This window comes from Vicia villosa, linkage group LG6 (genome assembly GCF_029867415.1).
Source record: "Vicia villosa cultivar HV-30 ecotype Madison, WI linkage group LG6, Vvil1.0, whole genome shotgun sequence".
Lineage (NCBI taxonomy): Eukaryota > Viridiplantae > Streptophyta > Magnoliopsida > Fabales > Fabaceae > Vicia > Vicia villosa.
Window position 1 is genome coordinate 37,483,843 of NC_081185.1, and position 12,596 is coordinate 37,496,438.

The 12,596-nt window shown below is 34.6% G+C and overlaps 1 protein-coding gene across 1 annotated transcript; it reads right to left on the reverse strand.

The window, feature by feature from the left end:
* Positions 1–315: 315 nt before the first annotated feature.
* LOC131609117 (uncharacterized) lies at positions 316–1,626 on the reverse strand. The gene has a single exon (XM_058880772.1). The coding sequence runs from the start codon at positions 1,473–1,475 to the stop codon at positions 567–569; it is 909 nt and encodes a 302-aa protein (XP_058736755.1). The 5' UTR covers positions 1,476–1,626; the 3' UTR covers positions 316–566.
* Positions 1,627–12,596: the final 10,970 nt, after the last annotated feature.

Consider the following 12,596-nt stretch of genomic DNA (forward strand, 5'->3'; position numbering starts at 1 on the left):
CTCCACAAAATCTACTTTCCTTACCACGGAATCTCCCGGTCTTCTCTCTACATGCCTAAACCACCTAAGTCTATTTTTCACCATTCATCTTATCTTTTCTATTGTAGTTTGACATCTACAAGTTTTTCTAAAATGCATATTATATCCTTCATTTATGTATAACAAGTACACTGAATCATAGAAATCATATGGGAAAACTCAAGGAATCAAATATAATAGAAACTAGTGTTGTTAAGTACCAAATGTTGGCGCTACAATTTTGAGGAATTTGAACAAATCACTATTATTTTATGCTACACGATTTAGTACCAAATGTTGTAAAAGAAACAGCTAAAGTGTCATTATAGATCACTATTGCATAGCAGAATTTGAAAAACCAGTTGTTTTCTACGGCCCACACTTATCAACACTATTAAAAATCACATATTATTTGAAGCCAACAACATTATATTACATAGATACACACCCAAAACCCAACTAGAAATCAAAAACCCCTCTACACAAAGTAAACTAACCCGTCCCATTGCTTTTACCCAAATCTAAAACACAACAAACAAGTTCAAGTTTCAATGATAAGAAGAATTACCACTAACACCATTGATCACCTTCTCGCTCCCCGCATTACCATCCTTAACCTCCTCCTCCTCCTCATCTGAATCCAACGTAAAATTCTCCACGGAATTATCCAAAGAATGCATCTCAGCACCAAGCGGCGTATACTTCAAACCCTCAGTCGAATTACGACCCAAATCTCCGATTTTGCCACAAGTAAATGAATAAAAAGCAACAAGCACAACAACCATAAGAGCAAGATGACAATTAAACTGCAGCGTCGCAATCGCTCTAGCTCTATGATACTCAGGATGCCCCTTACATCTCAAACTATAATTCCCTTTACTAACAGAATGCAAGTTACACCCTTCCGCAACAAAATTCGACGAAAACAGAGACAATCCCATTTGAACAAACCAAGTCCCTTGCAAAATAAGCCCGATCCCCCGTCCCAATTTCGGGACATTGGATTCGTAAGATCCCAATTCAAGCAAAGTAGAGAAAACACAAACAGCAATAGGAACTAACAACAGATCGTAATACCGATTCTCGATTCCGGTAGGATCTTTTCGTTGAAGATAAAATAAAAGAAACTCTTCCGCGAAACCGAAGGCGATGATTAGGTTAAGCAGAGGCGAAGGGAGAAAAGGAAGAAAGAGTGAGAGGAGTGAGTGGATTAGGAAGAGTGATGAGATTGGTAGGGTTTGGAGATGAAGCGGTAACGCGACGGCGTCGTTTGAGGTGTGGGAGATGAGAATTGAAATGATGGAGGATAGTGTGATGAAAGAGGTGAAGATTGAGAGAGTGATGTGGAAGAGTTTGTTGAGTTTGTTGAGTTTGTTGGATTGGGAAGTTAAGAGGGATTGGAGAGAGCCTATGAGGATGAAACCTGTGCCTGTTAGGGCGAAGGAAACGAGTGACATTGGTGTGAATTTGTGGTGAGATTTGGGTTTTTTTGGGGGAAGTTTGAGATGGAGGTGATGGGTTTTGCTGGGAAGAAGATTCTAAGAAAGGAGGAAGAGATGAAGAGACAATGTTTCGGAACTCTCGGCGATGGACCGATGTCAATAATTTTATTTTATTTGTTCGGGTACAACTAGGGGGTGTAATCGGATCGGTTTGGACCGGTTTTTGGTCAAACAAAGGTCCGAACCAATAATATCTTCATCGGTTTGGTTTGGTTCGGTTTTTAATATTTTTCAAAAATAGAACCGAACCAAACTAATCAGTTTGGTTCGGTTTGGGTTGGTTTGGTTGGTCGGTTTTTAATATTTTTTCAAACATTATATTCATCAATGTATTTTTTAATATTGTATTTTTCGGTATATTTTATGCTATTATTTTTTAAAATAATACATTTCATGTCATTTATTTGATGCTCTAATTTTTCAAACAACTTACAAGTTGCACTTAATCCATATATGAAACAATGACATAGTTTCATTGCATAATGAAATAGATTCACTATAAAAGTTGAATCTTGACATCGGAATGTTGGAAATAGATTTGAAAGTTTAGTAATAGAATATAGAAAAACACACATCAATTAACATGTTTCCGCCTTAAATACACATAAAAACTATTTTGTAACAAGACTAAAAGGAGTTTTGTTGAAGAAGAAATCAGAAAAGTAAAAACAAATATGAAAATTAATGAAGAGAATTTGAACCCGAAGAATGATACCATAACATATCATAGTGGCGATAGTGAGAGAAACATTTGAGGTAGACAACTAGAGAAGTAGTTTAGTGAAAGCAAGTTTTTGTGTCTTATAATTTTTACTTTATATGTTTTGGAGTTTAGTTTTAAATGTGTGTTTTGCTTAAAGGAAGAAAGTGAAAACAAAGATGGAGAATGGTTGGAAAAGTACAAAATTTGAGTTTAATGAAGGGTGGAATAAAGGATTTGGAGCATAATTATTTCTATTGGTTCGGTTCATCGGTTTGGCGGTTCCTAAAAACTAAAACCGAGAACCGAACCAAACCACGTCAGTTTTTATTGGTTCGGTTCGGTTTTAGAACCGAACCATAAACAATCGATTTTATTTCGGTTTGGTTTGGCTTGGATTGTCGGTTTAATTGGTTTTTTATGAACCACTTACACCCCTAGGTACAACGTGTTATTTCATTCAAATTAAGCTGCTGAAAAATGCAACTTGCTTATAAAATTCAACAATTGTTATGAAATTAACAAAAATAATATAGAGATGAAGTAGAGAAAGTAAGAGAGAAAGTGGTGTTCTATTATCTTCTTCAAGAAGTATTATTTACATTGCAAAGTGGACCTTATTTATAGGACATTAGGAAGGTGAAAAATCATAACCTTACTATACCACTTAATAGGGAATATGAAGATGAAAGATTACAATACATATGGACATCCACAATAATATTTATTCATAACACTCCCCCTGGATGTCCATTGAGGATATTCTTTGTAGTTGCTGCTTAAAATGTCTTCTTCGAAGTGACTTCATGTAGTGCTAATAGTTATGCAGGATTTTATGAAGTTGTTGCCATGATTTGTTTTATAGATCTCCATGAAATGATTGTACCATCACATGTAAATAAATAGCCTCTTTCTGATCTACCATTGTCTGAATCTGACAAGTAACCTGCATCTCTAAGATAACGAAGTATATGTTTGATCGCTTTCCAATTTCTTCGTGTAGGTGAATAATTCTATCTTGCTAATAGATTGACCGCAAATGATATATCATGATGTGTAAATTTAGCAACGTGCATTAGTACTCCAATTGCACTAAGATATGGTACTTCAGGACCAAGCAATTTTTTATCCTTTTCTCGAGGCCTTAAAAGATCTTTCTCCACATCTAATGATCTAACAAGCATATTTGAGTAGGCAATATGTGACATTTGTCCATATATAATCATTTCAACATTTTTCTATATAGCCTTCTTGATGTACAAATATTCTTTTGTCCACATGCTCAATTTGCAAACCTAGACATATTTTGTCTTTTCTAGGTCCTTCATCTCAAACTCTTTATTTAAGCAATTTATAGTTTTTGGAATCTCTTCAAGAGTTCCAATAATACTTATGTCATCCACATAGACAACTATTATTGCAAATATTTTTCCACATCATTTTATGAAAATACAAGGACAAATTGAGTTATTAGTATATTCATCATTTAGTAAATATTCACTGAGGCGATTATATCACATGCATCCAGATTTTTTCAGCCCATAAAGAGACTTGTTCAATTTGATGTAGTAGTTTTCTCGAGATCCACAATTACGTGCCTTTGGTATATTGAACCCTTCAAGGAGTTTCACGTAAATGTCACTATTTAGTGAACCATATAAATAAGATGTCATTACATCCATCATGTTCAAATTAAGCCCTTCATGTGTTACAAGGCTAATTAATTATCAAAAATCGATTGAATCCACTACAAGTGAATATGTTTTATCAAAATCAATCTTAGGTCTTTGTGAAAATTATTGAGCAATAAATAAAACTTTATATCATTCTTATTTTTCTTTTGCACAAAAACTCATTTATATCCAATTAGTTTCACACCTTGAGGTGGTCGGACTACAGGTCCAAAAGTGAGTCACTTGTAAAGTGAGTTTAATTCTTCTTCAATTGAGTATATTTATTTTGGCCAATTCTCACTTAGTCTACAATTTTTAATAGACTTTGACTCATGATCCTCGTTATCGTTGATCACTTTTAGCGCTATATTGTATACAAAGATATTGTCAATATTGACTTTATTTGGTTATCTCAATTTCGGTTCCATTCCATTTCATCCATGACATAATTTATCGAGATCTCTTTATTTCATATTTCAAGTACTTGATTTGTTCTTCTGGAACTGAAAATTAAATTAGGTCAAAGTGCTCTTAGCATTTTCATATCCTCACTTGGGTCATCTTTAGTTTCTTTTCTTAGTAGAGGACTTTTAACATTGGAACCGACTTTCATACCACGCTTCAGGCGCAACAATAACTCATTTGCAATATTATATTATCCAATAGGAGAACCCACTTTGAGTGGAGTATTACCAGCTAATAATTTATTTCATAAACTTTGCAAATGAATAATATTTTGAACTTTTTGTTCATATTGATTTGTACGAGGATCAAGACAACAATTTATTTTAACTTGTTCATTTGAACTTCTTGTTCATGATTTCAGCTGTTCATTTCCCTCCCCCTAATATTGGGAAAATTAATTTATCAAGTGATAATCAGCCTACTGGGCTGCAATCAAGTATTTGATTATTTTCTCAAATTATATCCTCAAAATTGAGATTCATATTAATTATATTTTTCCAATATTCTTTCATGACTCATCTTAATGTATTATATTGGAGCAATTGGAATATACACAACACATCCAAATGTTCACTTAGATGAGAGATATTAGAATAAATTAGGGAGGACTAAGATATAGTAGCTTGTTGGCTTAATGCGAATAAATATCTTAATATCATACATTGGGTGTTTCAAATATATAATTTAGAATTGATAATCTCATAAGTATCAACCATATAATTAACTTTAGACGTCTAAAGAATGGATCTTCGAGTCCATTTTCTTTTTATGAACATATATTACATGATATTCAATATCAATTTTAATAATATATGTGATACTTATACAGGAATTTCTAAAAAATCCAGAAAACCAGATTTTGTCTAATTAGTTGAGAAAATAGTTTCACAAACTTCTGGTTGTGAGTAGAGACATATGCATGATAGGTTAGTCGATGCAACAATTAATGTCATAAAAATGCAATTTCTCAAATTTTTATTTTCCTTTAGAAACACACAAATATTGACTGGATTGAAGAAACTCTGGGTTCTTCAATACAAATTATTCGCATCATATTATATCCGAAATGACCCAACCGGTTTTACCAACAACACATTTAAGTGTGTTGTGAAAAACGATACCAATAACAAAGTATAATAGGGAATTAGGGAAGAGAATAAGAACACAAGAATTGGTTATAACTGCTATTCTTTTACTTTCTCTTAAAACAAGATTACAAGTTTACAAGAATAACAAATAACCTCTCTCACCCTAAATTAGGATTTGCAGCTTAGCAATGATGAGAGACTAGTATGCTATTTATAATAAAACCTAACATACTAACTAATGGGCTTTTTCCACAAGGCCCATTACACAAGCCAACTTAATAAACAAGCTAACTTAACAAATTAGGGTTTAAACACTAAAACCTAATTTAACATGCTAACAACCCTAGCATCTTCGACACAAGCATGTGAACAACCTTCGACATCATGCTTAACCCTGTCGAACCAAGAAGCTACCCTTCGGCCATACTAGAGTTCGATCCAAAATCTCACAAATCTCCACCTTGGACCTAACTCTACAACGTCAAGGAACAGACTAGCTTTCTTCATGCAGCTTTATCAACTGCATACAGTGGAAAAACTTGCAACTCGGCAATGTCTTGGTGATCATATCAGCAGCATTGTCTTCAGTCGAAACCTTCAGCACTTGGACTTCTCCACGCTCGATTACTCCTCTGACGAAATGCAGCCTCACATCAATGTGCTTAGTTCGCTCATGATAGGCTGAATTCTTCGACAGGTGTATTGCACTTTGACTATCACATTTAACAGTGATACCTCGACCTTGAAGTTTCAGCTCCTTCGCAAAACCTTCAAGCCACAATGCTTCTTTCACAGCTTCAGTTAATGCAATGTACTCCGCTTCAGTGGTTGATAGAGCAACAACCTTCTGAAGTGTTGCTTTCCAACTAATTGCTGTGCCAAACATAGTGAAAACATATCCAGAAATAGATTTCCTGGAATCCATACAACCTGCATAATCAGAGTCGACATATCCTTCGATTACTGCTTTACCATCTTCACCCAAGGCTCCACCATAAATTAGGACTCTATTCAGAGACCCATTTATGTACCTTAAAATCCACTTCAATGCTTGCCAGTGAGCCTTTCCAGGATTCGCCATGTACCTGCTTACAAGACTTACTGCGTATGCTATGTCGGGTCTAGTACAAACCATAGCATACATCAAAGAACCAACTATATTAGCATATGGGATGCTATTCATATAGGCTCTTTCCACATCAGTACTGGGACACTGATCAATACTCAGCTTGAATTGAGGGTTTGTTGGAGTCACAACTGGCTTCGAATTCGACATACCAAACTTTTCAAGAATCTTCCGTAGATATGCCTCTTGAGATAGGCATAACTTCGACTTCTTTCTATCTCTTCGAATGTCAATTCCAAGAATCCTGGAAGCAGCTCCCAAATCCTTCATATCGAACTCCTTATTGAGTTCAGCCTTCACCCTCATCACATCTTCGACACTGTTGCTTGCTATGAGAATATCATCCACATAAAGCAACAAAATAACAAATGAATTACCAGGTCGAAATCTGAAGTAAACACAGTGGTCGAACTGACTTCTAATGAAACTTATGAGTGCCATGAACTTGTCGAATCTCCTATTCCACTGTCGAGGAGATTGTTTCAGCCCATACAAAGATCTCTTTAACTTGCACACATAATCTTCCTTCCCCTTTTCGACATACCCTTCAGGTTGCCTCATCAGGATCGTTTCATCTAAATCACCATACAAGAACGCAGTCTTCACATCCATTTGTTCCAGTTCAAGATCGAACTGTGCCACCATGGCAAGCAACATTCGAATGGACCTATGCTTCACAACAGGAGAAAACACATCATTGAAGTCGACACCTTCTTTCTGAGTGAAACCCCTTGCGACTAACCTTGCCTTATATCTTTTCGACGTCACTCCTTCAATTTCTTCCTTAACTTTGAAAATCCATTTACAGCTGACTAACCTTGCCCCAGCAGGTTTCTTGATCAGTTCCCAAGTGTGATTATCATGAAGAGATTTCATCTCATCATCCATGGCCTTCAGCCATTCAGTCTTATTTTGACTCCTCATAACTTCCTTATAATCTCTAGGTTCATCATCAAGAACCTCACTGGCAGAGATTAATGCATAAGCTATAAGATCTGCATACCCAAGTCTCTGAGGTGGTTTGATGACTCTTCTCGACCTATCTCTCGACAATAGGTAGTCATCGTCAGTTTCCTCAACTTCCTCAGCATCTTCTGCTTCTTCTTCGACTTCATCAGGGACATGCAATTCAGCATCAACATGCTCCACCTCAACAGGAATCTCTACCTGTTCCAGCTCTTCGTCAGATGTTTCTGTACTTCGACCAACATCATCAGTTTTCTTAAAAGCCATTTCAGCTTCATTGAAAACTACATCTCGACTGGTGATACACCTCTTGTGACCTAGCTCTAGGCACCATAGCCTATAAGCTTTGACTCCTTCAGGGTATCCCATGAACATGCATTTCAGAGCTCTAGGTTCGACCTTGTCTTGCCTAATGTGAGCATAGGCTACGCAGCCAAATACTCTCAGTTTGTCGAGATCTGGTGGATGTCCCGACCAAACTTCTTCAGGTGTCTTCATATCTAACGCTGTCGAAGGACATCTGTTTATCAGATATGTTGCTGTCGAAACAGCCTCAGCCCAGAACACCTTTGTTAACCCCGCACTAGTCAACATGCATCTGACTCTCTCCAAAATAGTTCGATTAAACCTTTCAGCCAAACCATTTTGCTGTGGAGTACCTGCAGTAGTTCTATGCCTTGCAATACCAGAGGCAGCACAAAAACTGTCGAATGCCTCATTGCAAAATTCAAGGCCATTGTCGGTTCTCAACCTCTTGACCTTTCTGCCAGTCTGATTTTCAACCAGAGTCTTCCAACTTTTGAAATTCTCAAAAGTTTCATCCTTAGTCTTCTGGATGAATACCCATAATTTTCTGGAATAATCATCTACTATGGATAGAAAATACCTTGCTCCTGAATGTGATGGACACCTTGCAGGCCCCCAAAGATCAGCATGGATGTAATCAAGGGATCCATGTGTTCTTTGTTTGCCTTTGTTGAACTTCACTCTGCAAGATTTTCCAAGTACACAGGGTTCACAAAACTTCAGCTTTTCGACTTTGTCTCCACCAAGCAGATTTTGTTTCCCTAATTCGACCAGACCCCTTTCACTGACATGGCCCAATCTCATGTGCCAGATTTCTGTCTTCGACAAAGGTTTCGTGGATACAACATTTGTCGAACCACTTACAACTTCAGCCTCAAGGGTATACAAGCCTTGTTTTTTCACGCCTCTCAAGACTTCCTTCGAACCCTTCATGACTCTTAGGATACTTTTCTCTCCTTGGAAAACATATCCTTTCTTGTCGAATTCACCAAGAGAAAGCAGATTTCTCTTCAAATCAGGAACAAACCTGACTTCAGTCAACAACCTTATTGACTCATCATGGAGCTTGAATCTAATAGATCCAATACCTGCAATCTTGCAAGCCTTGTTGTTTCCCAGCAATACGGATCCACCATCTTGATCACATAATTCCTCGAACAAGTCTTTGTTTGGAGTCATGTGCCAAGTGCAACCTGAATCCATAATCCACTCCTTCTTAGAGTCACTGCTTGAAACCACAAGAACATCAGATGATTCGAAATCATCTTGAACAATGGCAGCGTTGCCATTATCCTTACCTCCATGATATTTCAAGCGTTCAGGGCACACCTTTCTTGTGTGACCCTCCTTTTTACAATGATAGCATCGAATGCCAGATGCTTCGCCACTGTAAGACTTCGACTGGCTTTTGCCTTTCTTCTTGTCGAACTTACCATCCTTTCGTAAGAGTTTTCCTTTAACGGCCAAACCTTCGCCAACAGTCGAGGGTTTATGCTCCTTTCGTTCATTCAAGTCCTTAGAGTACAAGGCTGATTGAACTTCTTCAAACGTCAGGGACTCCCTTCCATACAAGAGAGTTTCTTTGAAGTGAGCATGTGATCGAGGCAAAGAACACAATAGTAACAGCGCTTGATCTTCATCATCGATCTTCACATCAATATTTTCAAGATCAAGAATCAGCTTGTTGAACATATCCAACTGCTCAGCCAATACTTTGTCTTCAATCATCTTGAATGAATACAAAGCTTGCTTCAGGTAGAGTCGATTTACCAGCGATTTGGTCATATACAAACTTTCAAGTTTCACCCATAACCCTGATGCCGTCGTCTCCTTTGATACCTGCCTGAGAACCTTATCACCAAGGCTCAACAAAATTGCGCTGTGTGCCTTCTCAATCATAGTCGTCTTCTCCGCTGCCGTTAATGCAGCATTCATGGCTGCCTCTCCCTTCAACGCTTCCAAACAACCCTGCTGAACCAGTAGGGCTTTCATCTTCAAGCGCCACAGACCGAAATCATTCACTCCGGTGAACTTTTCAATCTCATACTTTGTTGACGGCATCTTCTCCACGCTCACCGCACCAATTTGTTGTGAAAAACGATACCAATAACAAAGTATAATAGGGAATTAGGGAAGAGAATAAGAACACAAGAATTGGTTATAACTGCTATTCTTTTACTTTCTCTTAAAACAAGATTACAAGTTTACAAGAATAACAAATAACCTCTCTCACCCTAAATTAGGATTTGCAGCTTAGCAATGATGAGAGACTAGTATGCTATTTATAATAAAACCTAACATACTAACTAATGGGCTTTTTCCACAAGGCCCATTACACAAGCCAACTTAATAAACAAGCTAACTTAACAAATTAGGGTTTAAACACTAAAACCTAATTTAACATGCTAACAACCCTAGCATCTTCGACACAAGCATGTGAACAACCTTCGACATCATGCTTAACCCTGTCGAACCAAGAAGCTACCCTTCGGCCATACTAGAGTTCGATCCAAAATCTCACAAAGTGTAATTTGTAAACTACTGGTTTACAATGACATGTGCTTAAATTGTACTGATATAAGTTTAGTACAAGCCTGAGGAAAAAGAAGGTAGCTTTTCTATTACACATTTTCTGTCCAAATTGTGTTCTGTAATACAAAGATATTCGATACCTCCAATATAAGTCAAAACCAATATAATAGTATTTCATTATTAAACACTTTAATCAAATACATTCATATGAACATATGATCATATAATTATCAAAAAATTATCCCTTGAAAAATTAAACATATTTAGTCATACAAAATCATATTACTAAAATTATATCATCATATAATTAATTTGTTTTACTATCCTTCAGGGATGATTGATAAGTTCTTCAGAAACAATATAAATAATCTGTTATAAACAATGATCTAAAAAATATAATCATCCTTCTAGGATGCATTAAAATTATGTGTGTCATTCTTCTAGAATGACAATCTTTTAATGAGCATATTACAAGTTATAAAATTTTAGATCGATAAATCAAAAAATCTTTATGAAATCCTTTTGGGATATTTTAGTATTCTTCCTGCAATCCTTCTAGGATGTATGGAAATTATAATTGATATTATCCTAATCAAATAACATACAATAGCTTGAAACTAAATCAAATAAAGAAAAACATACCTGAGAGCTTCGTGCTGATAACGTGTTATGAAATTAACAAAAATAATATAGAGATGAAGTAGAGAAAGTAAGAGAGAAAGTGGTGTTCTATTATCTTCTTCAAGAAGTATTATTTACATTGCAAAGTGGACCTTATTTATAGGACATTAGGAAGGTGAAAAATTATAACCTTACTATACCACTTAATAGGGAATATGAAGATGAAAGATTAGAATACATATGGACATCCACAATAATATTTATTCATAACAACAATTAAGTTCTCTTTGGTTCAAATTAAACGAAAGAGCCGGAAAGGAATTTTAATAGAGAGGAGAAAAGGGAAGAATTTATCAACCAAAATTCAAGTTGATATTAATTTGATCTCTTCTCATATTCTTCCTTTATATGAGGAGGGATTAAGTTTTATCCGAAGAGTTACACTATTATATTCGTTCGTAATTTTATTTCGAATAAATATCTTTTAAAATTAACAATTAAATTGAAATTTAATATCATATAGATTATATTATAAAGTTTGAAATTTATTTATTTATTTTTTAATTTATAATGACATAGTAAATCATCCTAGACTAATCTCAAAATTTATAGATATAATATTATGTTTCAATCTAACGGTTTATTTTAAAAAATATGTATTCGAAATGAAGTTACAAGCGAATATATATATATATATATATATATATATATATATATATATATATATATATATATATATATATATATATATATATATATATATATATATATATATATATATATATATATATATATACTTTACGAGGGGAAGAAAATACTTTTAATAGTAATTTATATTTTTATTCTTTACAATTTTATATAAATAATATGATATTTAAAAGTAAAAAATTTATAAATATTTTTTTTTTGAAAATACAATTTATAATATTGAGTTATTAAAAAGTTATAATTTATCACATAAAGTTAAAAAAATTAAGTATACTTGATTCATGTTTAAACTCTCGATACAAAATAAATTATGTGTTGATAATAACTTTTGAATACATAAATTAATTTATTATTAAATATTTGTTACAATGTAATAAATAAAAAAATAATGGTTTAAAATTTTATATAGAGAAAATATAATAGAATTCATAACAAAATTAGAGAAAAACTAACATAAAAATAAAAAATATATAAAAAATAATAATAATAATTTGAATGTAATGAATAATTATTATAAGTTGATAGAACCATTAGAGAAAAACCACACAAAAGAGAAGCAAGAACATGAAACACATTCTTCTAGAGACTTAGCAATCATAAAACAAATGTTGCTTATCTTCATCCATCTGAAAACACAAAACACAACTTCTGCTATTTCGACTATCTTTGCCAATAATTTTTTCTTTTCACTAGTTGATCTCTAGTTGGGAATTTATTGAGGATCAATCTCCATCCAAAAATAAGCACTTTAGATAGAGCTTTGCATTGCCACAAGTTTAACAAACCCGGTGCCTCATCTGCATTGAATTGAACGACATTATCTCTTCTAACTAGTTATGCATAATAAGAACTAACAGAGAAAGCCTTAGAGCTATCGACTATCCAAATAAC